The sequence below is a fragment of the Gracilinanus agilis genome, chromosome X (assembly GCF_016433145.1).
Source record: "Gracilinanus agilis isolate LMUSP501 chromosome X, AgileGrace, whole genome shotgun sequence".
NCBI lineage: Eukaryota > Metazoa > Chordata > Mammalia > Didelphimorphia > Didelphidae > Gracilinanus > Gracilinanus agilis.
Genome location: NC_058136.1, coordinates 31,418,738 through 31,439,437, shown reverse-complemented (window position 1 = coordinate 31,439,437; position 20,700 = coordinate 31,418,738). Strand labels below are relative to the sequence as shown.

General features: G+C 39.3%; 1 protein-coding gene across 1 annotated transcript in view; it reads left to right on the top strand.

Annotated features, from left to right (window-relative positions):
• Positions 1 to 20,700, top strand: part of CD99L2 (CD99 molecule like 2) — a 179,734-nt gene that overhangs the window by 114,040 nt on the left and 44,994 nt on the right. The window contains exon 7 of the mRNA XM_044682789.1: positions 5,963 to 6,025. Coding sequence (XP_044538724.1) covers positions 5,963 to 6,025 — 63 coding nt within the window. The remainder of the gene's footprint in view (positions 1 to 5,962; positions 6,026 to 20,700) is intronic.

Sequence of the window (20,700 nt, the reverse complement as noted above, 5' to 3'; positions counted from 1 at the left end):
TCTTCAACATATCTGGCTACATACTGTCCAACCTTTAATTGAAAACCACCACAAAGGAGTGACCAGTTGCTCCCTGAGGCAACATATTCTAATTAATTTTTAGGAAAATTTCCCTGGCATCCAGCTTGACTTTGCTTCACTCTAACATTGGTGGTAACTTTAAGTGGCATAGGACCAAGCATAAATCCCTATTCCACTCCACAAGAGACCTTCTTTCAATCAATATTGAACCATTAAGAAATATTCTATCTGGCAATTCAGCTAGTTCTGTATCAGTCTTTTCCATAGTCATACTCCGAGAGACTTTATCAGTCACTTTGCTTAAATCTTTGTAAATTACATTTTGGAACCATAAAATAAAACAATGTAGGTTAAAAACAGCAAGCTTCTAGGTAGATTGAGAATGTTTTTTGTTGATAGATCTCATAATCTAAAAGTTTCATAGCCATCAAATAGGAAAATCAGGTTTAGTTTGGCATTACTTTTTCTTGATGAAACTGTCCTTTTCAATCTTCATTTCCTTTTTTAGCTGTTCATTGACCATCTCTGGCAGTTGGTTCCAGAATTTTGCCAGGCATCAGAGTAATGCTCACTGTTTACTTGTTTCCTTCTTTCTCCTTAGGAAAAAACCCATAAACAAATAAACCTCAAAATGTGTTTCCTTTTTTAGCATTGGGGTTCCTTTGCTGTTCTCCACAGTATTTTAGATATCTTTGCTAGTCACCCATCAGTTCTTTCAGTATCCAGAGATGTAGTTCATCTAGACCAGGTGACTTGAACATAATAAGATCAGTTGAGTACTCTCTTCTTTTCTCCTCATTTCCCCTGGTATGTATTTATTTTTTCTTAACTTTTCCAGTTCCAAGGTCATTTCTCCTTGTAGGAAAAAATAATAAGAATAAAAATATTTCAGTTATTATCATTGAACCCTCACCCCCTTACACAAGAGTTCTATCCCTTCTTTTATTCTCTGAATGTTAAAAAAAAATACCCCCCTTTTTTGTTGGCCTTATCTTTCCTTATCACCCTCAATGCATTCTGATTAACTCCTGGAAGTTTTTCTAGAATCACTCCATAGTTTTGTTTCTATTCTCCCTTACATTTCTTTGCTTCTGACTAATTTATGTGCCATTTAAAATTTTAAGTTGATCAACAAGTTCTCCAGGCATCTAAATTTGTCTTGTAGAACTTCTTTCTCCTCTTCCTCCTAAAAATTGTTTCTCTTTCTGTCTTCAGAATTTCTTTCATGAGATCTTCCTATTTTTTCTGGTTTAATATCCCCTAAAGAATATTTGTGCCAGTCTAGCTAGCCTGCTTCTGAATCCACTGAAATCTCTTCTCCCCAAATCTGTTGTATGTGTCATTCTATGCTTGACTTTTCTCTTTTCTGTCACAATCTCTAAAAGGTCCGCTTCCTCCAAGGTTCATATTATTTCTCCCTCAGCAATTAATTCCTTCTTGGTGAGAATCAGATCCAAGTGAATCTTTTCATGACGGTTTATCTACTTTTGGAATGATGAAGTGATCACTAAGGCAAATCCAGAAATTATTAGCCCTTCTGCTTTGACAGGAGGTAGACTCTAAGAGATATCTTGACAAATGAAGGCCTTTATTGCAGTCTCTATAGACTTGCCTGTATGGTGAGATTGTCATGTTTAGCTCTACTGAAAAAGAAACTCTGTTGGCTTTTCCACTCTTGATAGTCCACCAGCCATTCATCCAGTGTTTTGTAACAGCTACTGGAGAGTTCTTGGTGTGGTTGATTTTTTTCACTCCAGTTTGGGTTCCTGTTCTATTTATTATTAATGCACAGGGAAATGGCCCATAGCTCAGTGTAGTTCCTGGAACTGGTATTTTGGAAGTGCATTCTTTGCTTTGATTCCTTCCTTTGATATTCTAATTAGATTATTATATCACTGAAAATAAACCCTCAAAAGGAGATATTTTCCTGTGTTGGAAACTGGAACCTGTTTGTATTTCTGCTATTTCCCCTGTGTTAATCAATAGGTACCTGTGTGGCATGTAGATGCTGGGGAAACAAGTACAAGGAGGTCATAAGGAGCTTACATTCTAATGCAGGAAATGAGAAGTATATTCATAAATATATTTAGCAAAAGTATAAAGTGACTAAATACAGATATATACTAAATGATTAAATATAATGTTGATGGGGAGAGCACTAGCAGAGTAGATCAGAAAAAGCTCCATTCAGAAGATAGTGCTTAAGTGGCATCTTTAGGGTGACGAGGGAATCTTTGACGTAGAAGTAAGGAGACGGGATGTTCTGGGAATGTTGGATGACCAAGGCATGAAAACAGGAGATGGAATGTTGTATATGAAGAACATCAAGTAGGTCTGTTTGGCTGGATCATTGAATATGTAAAGGAAAGCAATAGCCAGTTACCCTTGTAAGGTAGATTTGGGCCAGGTTTCAGATTTCAAAGGTAAAATGAAGGAGTTGCTATTATTTCCTAAAGCCAAATGGTGGGAGCATTGGAGTTGGGTATGTCAGGGTAGTCATAATATGGTTAAAATTTCACCTAAAGGGAATTCTCTGTACTTGAGTGAATTACTTTTCTAGCAGTATACAGGAAGGACTAGATATGTGAGAGACTCGAAGAAAGGAGAGCAGTCAGGATCCTGTAGCAGTAATGCAGGGAAGAGGTGACGAGGGTCTGTACTTACAGTGACTTACAGTCAAAAGATGGCCACTGTGAGAGATGTGGGGAAGGTCGAAACAGCTAGGTTGCCTTAAAGAATCATTGTTTTCAACTGATACCGAGACATGAGTAGATTGTCAACATTAGGAGTAACTCTAGTTAGAAGAATGAATCTCAAGAATTTTGGATTCGCTTTTTGTGAATCCACTTTATAGATAATTCTTCAACAATACTTCTGTTACAAAAAAAATCTCATGAATGGAATTATTTGTTTACCTGTGTGATGTGTTGAATGCATTAGCTCACTCCCAAAGCCTTTTAATTTGTCTTCTGAAGTCAAGATTTTCCTTTAACAGATGGTACACCACAGTCAGATTTTGAAGATTTTGTTTGCATTTTTAAATTTCTAGCAAATCTCTGAGTAGGTTTTAGGGTTTAGCATTCTCACAGAATAGCCTCCTTTGAAGCAGGCAGGACTTGCTCTTCATGCTGAGTAGTAGTTCTCAGGTCCACAGGGTAGACATGAATATGTAGTAAGTAGATAAAGGGTCTGTATGGTTCTAAAGCTGGGTGCCATCTAGTGGAAGGGAAGGGGATCAATACAATGTCTTCTAAAGAGGCAGAGTTGTGGGGTTACATGGAAAAGATCCTAGCGCCCTCTTTAGGTACTCACAAGCTTCTAGTTCGGAAAAAATATCCACGTATTTTTATAATTACCAGCTTAATGTGAAAATAAACTTCTATGAATAGAATTAAATACCAGATATGACTGAAGCCTGTGAGAAAAGGCTACAAGCCTCAGAGGAAGAATCCAAATGGAAATCTAATTTCTATCAGCAGCAACCTTTGAGAAAACAAAGGATATTGTCTAGACAGTTTTAAATCATCTTGAGTTCAGAATTGAGATTTGAGTTAGAATTCAACTTAAGCAGTCCTCACTTATGTATGTATGTATGTATGTATGTATGCATGTATTTATTTATTTATAAACCCTTACTTTCCACCTTAGAATCAATACTGTGTATTGGTTCCAAGGCAGAAGAGTGGTTAGGGCTAAGCAATGGGGGTTAAGTGACTTGCCCAGGGTCACACAGCTAGGAAGTGTCTGAGGCCACATTTCAACCTACGGCCTCCCTTCTCAAGGCCTGGCTCTCAATTTACCGAGCCACCCAGCAGTTCTTATTAAGTGCCTGATAGGCAAAGGGCACTGTACTTGGTTTTGAGAGACATTCAGTTTAGAAGCCTGAAAGAGATTCTCTGGAGGAAGCATAATGCTTTCTTATTTTAGTTTGTGAGAATATGATTGAAGCAGAGGACTGAAGTGGGGAAGGCCACCCAAGGCCCTTCATTGGCTTTTTTATTTTTTAATTTTATTTTTTTAATTTTAAACCCTTAACTTCTGTGTATTGGCTCCTAGGCATAAGAGTGGTAAGGGTAGGCAATGGGGGGGTCAAGTGACTTGCCCAGGGGTCACCCAGCTGGGAAGTGTCTGAGGCCACATTTGAACCTAGGACCTCCTGTCTCCTAGGCCTGACTTTCAATCCACCGAGCTACCCAGCTGCCCCCTCATTGGTTTTTCTTATCATTTTTTCTCTTTTTTTTAAACCTTTACTTTCTGTCTCAGTAACAACTTTTAAGACAGAAGAGCGGCAAGGATTAGGCAAATGGAGTTAAGTGACTTGCCCACGGTCACACAACAGCTAGGAGGTATCTAGGGCCAGTTTTGAACCTAGGCCCTTACAGCTCCAGGCCTGATGCTCTATCTACTGTGCTACCTAGCAGTCTTTCTTTTGTATTTTTTCATTTGTTTCCCTGGGCTGTTCTCCCTCCATCTGCAGTCACTTTGGCAGTTCTGTTGCTCTGTTCCCATTGATCTTCATGTTCCTTTAATGCCCTCGCTTTATGCCGAACATTAGGGATTGTAACAGATGTTAGGATATTTTTAACCAAAATTTGTTTTTCACCAGGTTCTTGGGGGGTCCCAGTGAGGGCTATTAAGTTGATATTACATTCTCTGAATGTTCTTTGTTGCAAGTCCATCAGTGGCTCTCTTGTTTAATGCATACTTGAAAGGAATCCCAAGTTTTCCAGCCACCATTTGAAGACTCTGACTAAGAAGGAAATAGTCCATCTTCCAAGGCAGCCTATTCTGCTTTTGGATAGTTCCAATTGTTAGGAAGTCTTTCTGTACTTCAAGCCTAGAACTGCTTTTTGACAACTTCTACCCAGGCCTCCTAGTGTTGTCCCCTAGGACCAAATAGAGCAAGTTTATTCTCCTTTTTCATAATAGCCTTTCAATTACTTGAAGATAACCTTGAGTCTTTACCTGTAGCTCTCTCTTCTCCAGGCTAATATACCTATTTTCTTCAGTCAGTGGGAACTTGAAACCTTTTACCAAACTATTTGCCCTCTTCTGGGTGATTTTGAGCTTATTTATTTATTTATTTATTTATTTATTTTTTTTTTTTTTTAATTTTTTTTTTTTTAAACCCTTGTACTTCGGTGTATTGTCTCATAGGTGGATGATTGGTAAGGGTGGGCAATGGGGGTCAAGTGACTTGCCCAGGGTCACACAGCTGGGAAGTGGCTGAGGCCAGGTTTGAACCTAGGACCTCCTGTCTCTAGGCCTGACTCTCACTCCACTGAGCTACCCAGCTGCCCTTATTTATTTTTAATATTTGTAGTACCCAGACCTAATACTCCAGTTGAACTCTAAATCTAGGGCTTAAGGGGGCAACTGGGTAGCTCAGTGGATTGAGAACCCGGCCTAGAGACTTGGAGATCCTGGATTCAAATTTGGCCTCAGACACTTCCCAACTGTGTGACCCTGGGCAAGTCATTTTACCCCCATTGCCTAGCCCTTACCATTCTTCTGCCTTGGAACTAATATACAGTATTGATTCTAAGATGTAAAGTAAGGGTTTAAAATCAATCAATATAGAGCTTACATAGTTCAGCAGGGCTATTACCTAACCTAGTCTTAGACTCTGCTTTTCATTAACGCCTGCATTCCAGTTGCTTTTTGCTTACCATATCAAATGCAGTCTCCTAAAGCTTTCAAATAATTGTGCAGAGAAACTATTCTCTAGAATCTCACTCATGTGGTTTAAAACGTTGTGTGCCCTTTTAAAAAAATCATTTATCTCTATCCTTGAAGAGATGGAAAGAACCTTTTTATTCTGTTTCCTCCCTGCCCCCTGAATTTGCATTATGTTATTTTTGTTGGCTACTTGGGGGAATTTGCCACTAACTGTGGAAAATCTGGCTCTCAATAATTGCTCTCTTCTTTTTCTGTTTTCCAGACTTTTCAGATAAGGATCTGGAAGAGGTTATAGGAGGTGGCTACAAACCTGATAAGGGTAAAGGTAGGTATTTTGACTCTTCCATTTAAATTGGACGGACCTACCCCCTGGTATAGTATCATTCTTTAATTTGGTGAAAGCATGATTTAGGTAAAACTTCAGAGCAACAGTGTTCTCAATGGAAGATCTGTTTTTTTGCAGTCCAAGACCAGACTTGGGCTTTATGGAGATAGAGATTTACCACCATAAGAGAACTGAATTCCTCATGTTATAATCGACCTGGCCTGGACTGCTTGGATAGCTAACAGACCCATGCTTTGGGGTCTTGATCTGGCTAACCATCAAAGGATCTCTGAGAGGACATTGGGGGTATATAGGTGAGGTGTGGGGAGGAAGCATATCTTAAGGAAGCCTAAGAAGCTGGAGTTTCCAGATATTCTGGAAGGAGAATCAGGAAGAGGGATAACTCATAACTCTTTACTCCTTAAGAGTCTTTGTCTAAAACCTCAGAAGCAATCTTATCTTTTCCAATTTGTATGTGAACATGTATTCTCTCTCCACTTCATACACAGTTGATCATGCTCTGTTTTACTCCCACCAGTTGCCCAATTCTCAGATGAGTTTGGATCCTCTTTCTCTACATAAGGAAAAGCTATTGTTTAAAACTGAGGAAAGAAGAAAGTAATGAGTCATGGAAAACTGATGACCTCTGGTGTCACATGTAGTTTGGGGTAGGCAGATGATCAGAACTGTAGCTGATGGTTAAGGAATTGAATTCACTTCAGTCATCTTCAGGAGAATGGAGGAATTAGGGAAAAAATCAGGCAGTGATTTGGAACTTGCAGAGGTCGAACTAATGATTTAGAAGCTCTGAAGCCTTTGAAATTTGTTTTTTATTTCATGTTTGAGAAGCATTGGACTGCTACTAAGGGTAATCCTCTTTATAGGGAGCTGTTTCTTCATAACTAAGGTGGGTTTTGATTCTAAACTGTGAATGATAAAGAGTTATACCAGCCACAGAGCTGGGCTAGACTGGTGTCCAAGAATTGGCTAAAGGACTTGATGGTAGGCCAACTTGAGAGTAGGGTTTGATTTTAGTCCTCCATATGAGTCAGGCCTTCTCTCTGTGAAGGATATCTTCAGCCTCTCAGGAAAGCTGTATAGTATTCCTCATTACCCTTGTTTTCAAGTAAGAGTTTAATTAATACTATGCAGTATGGAAGTGAGAGTCACTGTCAAAAGGCAGTCAAGAATAAGAAGGTATAGGACTCTATTGGTGAAACTATGGCTTATTAGCTGCTGGTCTGAGGAATAAGGAATTGAACTGAAATAGTGAATCAAAATAAAATGATCTGCATTTGTGAGTGGCTGAAATAAACTGTCTCATTTCAACTGACAGTTCCAGATTAATGAGCTCTGGATCTTGGCATGGTAGGAAGATGAATTATTTTCCAGGTGGGGAGTAGAAGAAGAAAATTAAGAAAAAGAATATGGTCAGCTAGTCAGGCTCGAGCCTGAGAATTGTTGGCCAAGCCAAGGGAGTTTTGTGGGGTTTATCATATCATGGTCATTTCTTGGTATATTCCCCTGCTACCTCCAAGACTTAAATCCTCCTTTGTAAAAATGAAATACAGTTTAGCAAAAACAACTGATAAGAGTTCCTGCATCTTACAGTGGATACGCACTATTCTGTCTACATAGTCTCCCACCTCTGCCAAGGGCAGGGAGGTTTTGTTTCAATATCTGTTTTCCCTCTCTTTCTTTTTTTAGTTACTTGTAGTTCAGCTTCTTTTTTGTCATCTTTTCATTTCTGTTATGGTCATTGCGTATTGTTCTTCCTTAGTAAAAAAGGCATTGGAAAAAGTGACTTGTTAAAAATTCAGTCATGGCAGTTAGAGATGAGATAGGAATAGAGTTTTCAGCTTATGGAAGTTTACATCATGCACATTTGACTTTTCCTAAGAATTCTGAAAGAAATCCACATTCCCAAAAAATTATTTAGGTTAACTTAACTGTTCAGTACTGTGCTGCCCCTGTACCCCCAGTCCCTGGGCTCAGTGCTCCATGCTGCTGCCCACCTCCACCCCCACCCCCACCCCCACCAAAAAAAAAAAAAATAAAAAAAACAAAATCGTCTAATTGAGAGCAGATGAACATTTGCAAAGACCACCACTGTTTTCTCCCTCTACTGAGACCTCCAGAGTTAAGAAAGGAGAACTTTGTTATGCTCCTCCCATGTTCTTGGTTATCATGTCTGTCTTCTCTCTGTCAGCACTAGTGTACCCAATGTTTGTCCCCTGGCCTCCCATATCATCCATCCTTTCTTGTCTCTGTCCCTGTTCGACGCCCACATTTCTGCCTTCCAGTATTCCTCCTCCTGCTCTTTCTTCTGCATCCCTAGACCCACTGTGCCCTTGAACCCTGTGCTAACCTCCTCCTTCTGAAGGCATGCACAGCACCCATCTCACCTCCCTCACATCCATTGACATTACATAGAGGTCCACAGAATAGTAAGAAGCATCTGTATGACAAGGCCCTAGACCAGTGATGGCTAACTGTAGAGACTGAGTGTCCAAATTTTGCAACTCTCACATTGCATGTGAGGACTCCCCCCCCCCCCCCCCACACACACACACACACACGCACATGAGCACGCTTTTCCCAGACAGGGGAGGGAGAAAGTGCTCCCATTGGGTTGCTGCCCAGAGGGGTAGGCCATGTGAGAAATGTGCTCAGGTACCTGTGGACAGGGGGAGGGGAGCAGCATCCTCCAGCACTCTCCAGCCTGCATGCCATAGTTTCACCAATACAGTCCTATACCTTCTTACTCTTGACTGCCTTTTGACACTGACTCTCACTTCCATACTGCATAGTTTATAAGCCTTGTCTTTGCTCTAGGCCCAAATCATCAGTGATGCTTCTCTGTGGGAACAGACTGGAAAAGCTACTGGCGTTATGACTTAACTTATACCTTGAATAGCTTTCCTGGGCATTTCATTTCCAGCAAGAGGTTCATTCCAAAAGTCTCTGAGTAAAACCCCAACATTTTAGAAGAAAGGGGTATTTAAAGGGTAAGCTTTCTGGGCTTTGGTTTGTTTTTTTTCCAGATGTTTCCAGTGTGAATATGTGCATGTTAAGTCAGACAGTTCAGGTGGATGGAAAATGTTTTTTTGTCACGAGAGGCTTTTTTTTTTTTTTTGACTTTTTTAAAAATTAGGTATACATTTTACAAAAGTGAAGAACTAGGAGAAGAGTCCATGAGACCTTCATACAGAATTTATTCATTCCACAATCATTTTCTAAGTGCCCACTATGTATCTGGTATTGAAATGAGTATACAAGGAAAAGAGTGAAAATGCTCCCAGCTATCGAGGAACTTATTTTCTCTTGTGGGAGAAGCAGCATGGTCAGAGAAGAATAAACCCAAAGTAAACACAAAGTAATTTCAAGGACTTGGAGGGATAGACTAACTAGAAACATCAGAAAAAGCCTCAAGTTGGCCATAGTTCCTAAGCTTTGCATTGAACGTAATCACCTGCCATGTGCCAGGCATTACGCTTTGCCCTGGGTGTACAAAGAAAATCAAAATAGTCTACTATTAAGGCGCCCACAATCTAATTAGGGAAATGACATACGGAAGATAAGAGAAATAAGATATTTACGGGATAAATTGGAGATAATTATGAGAGAAGGGGAAATTAAAAAGGGTTCAAAGAGGAGACTATAGTTGAGACTTGAAGGAAGCTAGGAAATTCAGGAAATAGAGATGAGGGAGAGTATTGAGGGGATGGGGGAGAGCCAGTGAAAATTATGGAGCTGGGAGATTGAGTGTTCTTTTTTTGTTTGTTTAGTTTGTTTTTTTGTTTGTTTGTTTTTATGGAGTAGCAAAGAGGCCAGTGTTATAGGATTGAAGAATATGATATAAGAAGGTTCAAACAGTAAGAGGTGCAGGCTATGAAAGTTTTTAAAAGCTATTGATGTGGGCAGCTGGATGGCTCAGTGGATGGAGAGCCAGGCCTAGAGACGGGAGGTCCTAGGTTCAAATCTGGCCTCAGACACTTCCTAGCTGTGTGACCCTGGGCAAGTCACTTGACCCCCATTGCCTAGCCCTGTAACAAATAAAATTAATATAGAAGGATATGTATAAAAAAAGATATTAAGGTTTAAAAAAATTTTAAAAAAGCTATTGATGTGACTTGATATTTGATCCTAGTGATGATAGGCAGTCACATTGTATATTGATTAGGAGGGAGAGATATGTTTCCAACTGGACTTAAGGAAAGACCGTTTTATAGGTGAGTGGAGTATGAATTGTATTGGGGAGAGATTTCAAGAAGGGAGCCTAAGCAGCAGGTAATTGCAGTGGTTGAGGCATGAAGCAATGAGGACCTGGACCAGAGGGATGCCATTGTCAGAGAACTGAGAATGGAATTGTAGAAAAAGAGGGGTTATGAAGGTCAAATGAGAGTGAGGCATCTTGAATGACTCCTAGGTTGTGAGCATGTGTGATTGGGATGATGCTGTTGCCTTTGACACAAATAGAGAAGTGAAGGCAAAGGGAGGGAGGATTTGGCTGGAAAGATAATGAAGTCAGGTTTGGACATGTTGAGTCTAGATGTCCAATAGGCAGTTGGTGATGTGAGCATTCATGGGATAGTACACAGAGAAAGGAAATGGAACATTTTGTGAAAAGCCTGCGCTGACAATGGAAGATACTTAAGCCAGGGAGACCAGTTAGGAGACTTTACAGGGTAGTTCAGGCGGCAGGTTATACTTGCTCTTGGCTCTTTATGATTTGAATGGAGAGAAGGGACTCAGCGAGATTTTAAAATGTGAAATATTCATTAAGACATGGCAGCTCATTAGATTTACTATTTAGTAGGCTAAGGGAGGTCTTGTGTCTCTTGACCAGGCTCCCACACTTCCCATGTGAGGACCTTCTCTTCATAGGTCACTCAATACCATCTTTTCTGTGTCGAGGCCTTGAAGAACAGCCTTGAGCCATCTAGTCATCTCTTTCTCTCACTGGATTGCTTTCCATCCTTTGATACTACATTTGGACTCATTTTTTATGCTTGCGATACTTCCACCCCTTTTTACTCTCCACATCGCAGTGGTTCTGAACCCCTCGTTGTTGAAGAACCTGTCCTTGTCCCTTATCCCAGCTGTTTGCTCTCTTATTCCTCTCACACTTCAACCCTCCTGTTCCAAGGCCCCACTCTGTACCTGCCTGACTTTGGACCACTTGCTTCTATAATTAACAAACCTTTTATCTTCATTTTCATTCCTCTACCTCACTAAATATGTTTGATTAATATCTTTTGTTTCTAACCTCAGGTTTCTTTCTAAATATATACAATGTGTCAGATATAGTGCCATTTGCTTAGGGACACAGATAGAAGAAAGCAAGACGGATCCAACTCACAAAACTGACATTCCAATGGGGCAAGAGAAGACAATCCATCTGGGGGAGCTGGAAGAGGAATTGGGGTTGGCATGGTGATAGACATGACTATTGGAATGGAGGCCTGGTCTCTGGTCAGATAGGGCTAACATCTCACCTGTAGGGAGATAGGGGGCTTTGGGGTGGAGATGAAGATCATGACCCGTGAGTAGGTGGGCGACATAGAAGAGGGGTGAAAATTGGCATAGAACCCTCCCACTGGAATGGACTCCTCATTTATAACAAAAAAACAATCTATGCAGTGAGTTTGTCTTATGGTATTGCAACATTTTGCTCCTGTTAAGGAGGGAGGTGTATTTGTTTGTCTCTTCTTTGGGCTCAGTTATTTTTATTTACGTGATTGTTGTTATTGTGTATATTGGTTTGTTTTTTTTTAAACCCTCACCTTCTTTCTTGGAATCAATACCGTGTATTGGCTCCAAGGCAGAAGAACGGTAAGGGCTAGGCAGTGGGGGTCAAGTGACTTGCCCAGGGTCACCCAGCTGGGAAGTGTCTGAGGTCAGATTTGAACCTACGACCTCCCGTCCCTAGGCCTGGCTCTCAATCCACTGAGCTACCCACCTGCTTGTTGATTTCAATGGGGCAAGAGAAGATCTTTTTTTGTCAGAAAAGTCTTTTTAAATGAAGTTTTTAATGCTGCATTTCATTTGGAATGTAGCAGAGTGAAAACCCAAACTGTCCCTCTTTTTAAAAAAAAATTTAAAAAACCGCTACCTTCTGCCTTAGAAGCAATGCTATGTATTGCTTGCAAGACCAAAGAGTGGTAAGGGCTAGGCAATGGGGGTTAAGTGACTTGCTCAGGGTCACACAGCTAGGAAGTGTCAGGCCAGATTTGAACCTAGGACCTCCCATCTCTAGGTCTGGCTCTCTTATCCACTGAGCCACCCAGCTGCCCCCAAACTGTCCCTTTTCTGAAGAAGGAAAACCTTCTCACAAACTTTGTGTGTCTGTTCAGTATATATGGCTTATATCTGAGAGGATATTCCAAGAGTTGGAAGTATAACATCTTTCAAATATTTGGGTAGTTAAGGTTAAACTAAGATATACTTATATATGGCTGGGGACAAATGGGAGCCATTTTATCAGGAACTATTTTTGTTTCCTGGAGACCTGCTGTTCCTGCCAGAGGAAGCCAGGAATCCTTCCTATCATCAGCTCTCAAACAGGGCATTTCATAATCAGCCTCTTCCACCGTCCTGTTAGATTAGCAGATGTGAGGTTGAGGGAATGTGTTGCTTTCTCTCTGGGGGGCAATCTGATTGTTTTTCTCACAGCTCTCACTACCCAAGTGGCACCTTATTGGAGAAAATACGAGACTTGCCTTTTCACTGAACTAAGCTTACAAGTCTGCTTAAGGGAGATTTGGAACCCCCAATCTTTGGGAGTCTGCTAGAACTCAGTTTCCCAGTGGAGTAATTTATTTCTTTTATTGAATTACTGATCTTAGAGACATTCTCTTACTCTTGGTGCTTCCTGGATAATTTCAAGTAGCGGCAATTAGGTGGAACAGTGGATGGAGCACCAGGCCTAGAGTTAGAATGACCTAGGTTAAATCTAGCATTAGTTGTGTGACCCTGGGCAAGCTTGTTATCCTCTGTCTGTTTCAATTTCTTCAGTTGTAAAATGGAGGCAATAGTAGCATCTACCTCCCAGGATTATTTGTAAAGTGGTTAGCATAGTACCTGGTACATAGTAGGCACTTCACTGTTTATTTCTCTTCCTTTATTCTGTTTCCCTTTCCTGATGCCTTACAAAGCATTCCTTTCACATGCTTTTATTTTGAGACTTTTTTGGCACAACCCTTGCAACAGCCAGGCCATACTGTTGAGGGTCTAACACGGACACACAACACCATTTGAGCAGGAAAGGGTATGCCAGTGTTGTGAGACTCATATTCTTCATCCAGGCTGACTCCATGGCTACAGCATATCACGGAATGAGATCATGAACAGTAGGGATTGGGCTGAAAGGCCCTTCCATTTACTACAGAAGCAGAATGATGTAGTCCATAGAATGCTGCATCTGGAGTTACAAAGTCCTAGATTTGAATCCAGCCACAGACGTGTATTAGCTTTATCACCCTAGATGAGAAATTTCATCTCTTAAAGTCTTGGATTCTTCATTTGTAAGATACTTAACTTATAACATCTTTCTCACAGCCTTGTTGTGAGCCTCATATAAGATAAAGTAGACAGAGAACTTTTCAATCCTTAAAGTGCTGTTGAAATATCAACTATTGGGTGAGAGAGGGCTCTTTACACCTCTGATACATGATGTAGGTTAGTGTAAAAAGTGTGAGATTGGGAGTCAGGAGACAGGGGTCAACTCCCACCTGTGCCAGAGATTCATTGTGTGTGTGACACTGGACGAGTTATTTCTGAGGAAATTGAAGGAATTAGAATAGTGAGTGGTTAATTGTGGGAAGTGAGTGAACTACGAAGACTTCATCTTGTTCTGGGTTTAGCAGAGTTCCCTTTCTATTCAGTTATGGTTGTAGCACAACTTCTGTCTTGTGAGAAAGGTTTATTCAGTTGTGGGAATTTGGAGAAAACCCTACACATTATTTGAATCTTGCCTTGCATGGCTAGGAAATTGGACCAGCTGTACCTGTTGCTTAGAGACCCTTAACCAGGAACTTAGGTTATGCTGTCAAGAAATCCATTCAGACCCAAAGATTGATGTAAGGAGTTTTCTCACAATTTTACATCTCAAGCAACCCATAAGTCTTATCTGGAAACTGGCCCTGTACCGATTAATCAGTTACTGTTCTATGTTCCTTTGATTGTCTACGGAGACTTGGGAGAAGTGGGATGTCTCTTTTCCTGATTTCAAGAAATTATACCTGTTTTCTCTTCCTAACTTGGAAAATCCCATATACCTTTCATCCAATTAAAAATCAGATTACCTAATGTTTCCTGATTAATTATTCTCTTTTAATTAATTGTTCTTATTTGATTATTTTTTTAATGCATAAAAGTTTGCCTCCCTTTGTTTTTGGGGTCCAGTGACAAAGTTGTGGGGTCCTGGTTTGTTGAGCAGTTGGCCTGTATTGCTTAAGAAATTGAAATGCTCAAAAGCCTCGACCTCTGTTTTCTCAGTCATTTTGTCTTTTACCTGGCATGTTTTGTCTCACTGGATCTCAAGTTTTCCCTTTCAATGAAATGGGAAGCATGTGACAGACTAGGTGATTTTTAATGCCCTTTTAAACTATTTGATTCTCTGAGACAATTTTGTAAATGCTATCACTATAGACTTAGAGAGCAGGTAAGGATAGGAAGTACTCTGCAATGAGACTATAGGCTGTGAATTTCCTTTTCCAATAGTAGATATGAATGAAAAATAAAGGTTTTCCCCCGTCATGATCTATACTGTATTTTTATTTTGTTAAACTTTAAGCATTTAAATTTTCAAATTTATTACTTATTTTTAATATTCTTTTTTAAAATTGCCTTGGGCATATCCTTTGATCCTGTAATACCTCTACTGCATCTGTATCCTGAAGAGATAATTAAAAAGGGGAAAGTACCCACTAGTACAAAAGTATTTATAGCATCTCTTTTTGTGGTAGCAATTGGAAATTGATAGGATGTCCATCAATTTGGGAAGGACTGAACAAATCATACATGTTGGTGATGGAATCCTATTGTACTATCAGAAATGATAAGCAAGATGATTTCAGAAAAAGCTGGAAAGATCTGTGGGAACTGATGTAGAGAGAAATAAGCAAAACTGGGAGAACACTGTACATAGTAATAGCGATATTATCTGATGTTCAACTGTCAAAACTTGGCTAATCTCAGCCATACAATGATGATCTGGGACAATCCAAAAAGACTTATGATGGTGAATGCTATCTACCTCTAGAGACAGAATTGTTGGAGTTGGATGGATGTGGATCAAAGCAGATTATGTTTCACATCAGTGTATTCATAGTCTTATTTTGGAGTTTTGGGTTTTGTATGACTGTTCTTACAACAGTGACCAATATGGAAGTGCGTTTTGCATGATAATAAAAATAACATTTAAAAAAAATTTAATGTCGAATTCTTCCTTCAATACCCTCCCCTACCTATCCACTGAGAAGTGGTATGATATCAATTATACATGTGAAATCATGGGAACATTTCCATATTAGCCACAGCACCAAAAAAGCTAAAATAACAAAGAAAGTGAGAAAATTCTACTTTAAAATGCACTCAGAACTGATTAGTCGTCTCTCTGAAGGCAGATACTGCTTTGATTCAGGGGAAAACTTCCTATTAATTAGAACTTTCCCAAATTGGAATGAATGGTTTGGGCCTTAGGAGATAAGTTTTCTCAAACTGAAAGCCTTCAAAGAAAGGCAGAACTTGCACTTATCCTGGATATTGTATTAGGAATTTCTATTCACTTAGATATGGATTTCAAGTAGTTGACCTTTGAGGTCCTTTCTAACTCTGTTATTCTTTAATTTATGCTGATTAATCTAGACTTGTTCCCCTTTTTTATAGAGCTGGCTGAAGCTGACTGGTCAGTAGAGATCAAATCCTTGCCAGCTCAAGATGGTTACCTTTGTTGCTTACTGTTTCTTTTCTTCAGACAATGTGGGTGGGTGCAGAGATTATCCTCAGTCAAAAGAAACTTACAGTCCCAGGGCTCATACCTGAAAAATCTAAGGGAAAGATCCATTTTATTATCAACTTCATTGTTAAAAAGGGAACCTAAGTACGAATTCTTATTCTGCCACTGTCTTGTTTTGTGCCTTCCTCTGTGTTTTAGCATTGCTCTCAGTAAAATGAGGGAGTTTGACTAACATTCCTTTTACCACTGAAATTCTGTAGTAGAGGACTAACAGGATTTCATCACTCAGAGTAAGAGTTCTCTTAATATACTTAAGCAATGTGTCTGTAAGGAATTACAATTAAGGGTTTGACTAAATATATAAGAAGTCCAAGATAATACTGTGGTTGCCAATTTAAAAATATGATAGCTCAAGTCAAATTGACTTTCAGTAGCTTTATTTACAAAGAGGTGGAAAGAGTGAAAGTAGAGAAATGTAAAAGAGGGTAGAGTAAGAAATCTAGCCTATCACCCTAAATGTTGCTCCAGTCCCTGGCTCAACCTAGGCAGTTGGTGAATTAATCAAGAGTTCAATCCACGTAGCCTCCTCCAAGAAGGGGGGGCCTCTCCGGAACAAAACTCTCCAGAAGATGGGAAAGGAGGGTCAGCTTCTCACTCATCTAAGCTGAAGCTTCAAAGGAGAAGATCCAAGAGCAGTCTTACCAGAAGTAGTCCAAGAGCCAGAGTCCCAGGTTGAAGACCCAAGTTGTAGCTCCAAGCCACAGTTCCAGTCCAAGATCCTCCAACCCGAAAATTCAGAATGAAGACCCCCTTGGACAGGAAGTTCAGGACTTTTATAGTCCTTTTTCCACGTCACTTCCTGTCCCTTCACTTTATGGGAGCCATTTGCAGTTTTTACTTTTTCTTAGTACTGCCCTGGGGGTGGTCAGTCACTTCTGGAGTTGACACCCACTTTTAACTTGCAGACCTCCCTTACTCAGTTTTTGTTAATTATTTTAAAAATAGGCAAGGGCAGAGTTAATCCTATCTTCAGATGTCCTAGGTCTCTCTATAATAGGCTCTTGAGTAGTTAGATATGCTGTCTGCATGATCTGGTTGTTTGAGGATACTATACAGTGGCTTCCTACCTCAGAACTTGTGAGATTCTTTGTGGTTTGGACAGTTCCTCATTCTGCAGTTCTGGAGGCTGAATACCCAGTTGAAAAGCTTGCCTTGATAAAAAGTTTTTTGCTTTGGTACCTGTGGAATAGGTTCGCCTTCATTGGCCTAGATCAGGGGTCGGCAACCTTTTTGGCTGTGAGAGCCATAAATGTCACGTTTTTTAAAATGTAATTTTGTGAGAGCCGTACAGTGCTCACAGTGCGCACTCCTATAACAGTGTGTGCTCCTGTAACAGCGCCTGAAAAAAAATTGACTTCATGGCTCCTGCAGAAAGAGCCATACGTTGCCGACCCCTGGCCTAGATGATCTCAAACATTCTGCTCAGCACTAAAATTCTGAAGCCGGAGGACTTCCAGGATCTCATGGGATAGAATAAGAGTACTCTGAATATAACTAAGCAAGGTGTCTTAGATTTCTCTCTATAATAGGCTCTTAAGTAGTTTGATATGCTGTACACGTGGTTTGGCTGCTTCAATTTAACTCTTTCAATTTCTTTTTCTTCTCTTATTGCTAAAGCTAATATATTTAGTACAATATTAAATAATAGTGGTGATAATGGACATCCTTACTTCATTCCTGATCTTATTGGGAAGGCTTCTAAATTATCTCCATTACAGATGACACTTGCTGATAGTTTTAGATAGATACTACTCATTATTTTAAGGAAAGGCCCATTTATTCCTATACTTTCAAGAGTTTTTAGTCTCAAATTGGGAACTTTCGATTTATTCTTTTTCTGGTTGTTTTTTTAGGTACATACCCAGTTCCTTGGTTTGCCTTTTCTCTATTTTATTGATGTAAGTGTTCAGATACAAAGTTTCCTCTAAGTAATACTTTGGCTTATTCCATACATTTTGATATGTTGTCTCAGTGTCATTCTCTTTAATGAAATCACTGATTATTTCTATAATTTATTCTTTGACACACTCCTTCTGAAGAATTAGATTATTTAGTTTCCAATTAATTTTTAATTTGCCTTTCCATGAGCCTGTATTAATTATGCTTTTTATTCTTTTTATTACATTATGATCTGAAAAGGTTGCATTTATTATTTCTGCTTTCCTTCATTTGGTTGTGAATTTTTTATTCCTTAGTACATGGTCATTTTTTTGTGTATGTACTATGTGCTGTTGCTATAATGAAGGTATATTCCTTTTTATCCCCTTTCAGTTTTCTCCAGAGTTCTATTAAATGTATTTTTTATAAAATTTCATTTACTTCCTTTACTTTTTTGTTTAGTTTTTGGTTAAATTTATCTAGTTCTGAGAGGCAAATTTTGAGGTCCCCCACTAGCAGAGTTTTATTGTCTATTTCCTCCTGAAGGTAATTTAGTTTCTCCTTTAAAAATTTGGAGGCTATACCATTTGATGCATATGTGTTAAGGATTGATATTACTTCATTGTCTATAGTATCTTTTATCAAGATATAATAACTTTCCTTATCTCTTAATTAGATCTGTTTTTGCTTTAGTTTTGTCTGAGGTCATTATTTCTATTCCTGTTTTTTATTTTTAAATCTCAGTTGAAGCCCAGTAGATTCTGTTCCACCCCCTTACTGTTATTCTGTGTGTGTCTACTTGCCCCAAATGTGTTTCTTGTAAACAGCATATCATAGGATTTTAATTCATTCTGCTATCTGTTTCCGTTTTCTGGATGTTTTCATCCAATTTACATTCACAATTATGATTATGATCTGTGTATTTCCTCTTTTAATTCTGCACTTTCTCCTTTTCATTCTTTCTCTCCACACTGTTTTGCTTTTAATCATTCTACCCACCCACCCCCAACTGCCCCTCACTTATATTTCTACCTTCCCTAACACCACCTTTATTATTCCCTTGCTCTTTCTCTATAGGGTAAGATAGGATTCTATATCCTAGTGAGGCTAGTTGTTATTCCTTCTCTGTGCCAATTCCAATGAGAGTAAAGTTTAAGTATTGCCAGTCACCAATCTCATCTATCACTCTACTGTAATGTGTTTTGTGTTTTGTATGTGTGTGTGTGTGTGTGTGTGTGTGTGTGTGTGTGTGTGTGTGTCTGTTTTTAGGTTATATAGACTATCCCATTTTTCCTCTCTCTTCCCTTTTCTCTCAGTGCAGTCCTCTTTTTCACTTATTTTTATGTCACCCTAAACACTCTCTGTCTATATATATTTCTAACTACTATGATAATAACAATTTTAAGAGTTATAAATATCATCTTTCCATATAGGAATATGAACAATTTGACCTTATCAAGTCCTTTAAGTTTTCTTATTTACCTTTTTATGCTTCTTTTGAATCTTATATTTGGACATCACATTTTCTATTTAGGTCTTATTTTTTCATTTGGAATGCTTGGAAATCTATTTTATTAAATGATCATTTTTACCTTGAAAAATATAATCACTTTTAATCAATAGGTGGTTTTCTTGGTTGTAAAACCAATTCCCTTGCTTTCTGGAATATCATATTCTAAGCCTTCCAATCCTTCAATGTAGAACTTGACAAATCCTGTGTAATTCTAATTGATATTTGAATTGTTTCTTTCAGGCTGCTTGCAGTGTTTTTTTTTTTTTTTTTTTTTTTTTTTTAACCCTTAACTTTTGTGTATTGGCTCCTAGGCAGAAGAGTGGTAAGGGTAGACAATGGGGGTCAAGTGACTTGCCCAGGGTCACACAGCTGGGAAGTGTCTGAGGCCAGATTTGAACCTAGGACCTCCCGTCTCTAGGCCTGACTCTCAATCCACTGAGCTACCCAGCTGTCCCTGATTGCAGTGTTTTCTTATTGGCCTGGTAGCTCTTAAATTTGGCTCTCATATTTCTGAGAGCTGTCATTTGGGGATTTATTGTAGGAGGTGATCTGCACATTCTTTCAGTTTCTATTTTATCCTCTTGGTCAAGAATATCAGGGCATTTTTCTTTGATTATTTCTAATAATATGATACCTAGGCTTCTTTTTTGATCATGACTTTCAAGTAGGCCAATAATTCAGATTATATCTTATCAATCTGTATTCCAAATCAATTGTTTTTTCAGTGAGATAGTTCATAATTTCTTTTTTCATTCTTTTGATCTTGCTTTATTGTTTCTTGATGTCTCATGAAGCCATTAGCTTCTTTTTGTCTAATTCTAAATTTTTTTTTATTTTAAACCCTTAACTTCTGTGTATTGACTTATAGGTGGAAGAGTGGTAAGGGTAGGCAATGGGGGTAAAGTGACTTGCCCAGGGTCACACAGCTGGGAAGTGTCTGAGGCCGGATTTGAACCTAGGACCTCCTGTCTCTAGGCCTGGCTCTCAATCCACTGAGCTACCCAGCTGCCCCTAATTCTAATTTTTAAGAAATGATTTTCTTGCCTGGTTAAGATGGCGGCAGAGTAAGAAGCAGCTCTTAACCTCTCCTGACCGAAACACACAAAACTCCTCAAGGGGACATAAAAACAAGTCCAGACGAACGGAGGAACCCCACAACAGGGCACAGCGTGGAAGGTACGTGGAATCGAGACATTTCCAGGCTATAAAGGGCTCTCACTAAATCGCGGGCTGAGCAACCGCCCCACCCCCACCCCCTCCACA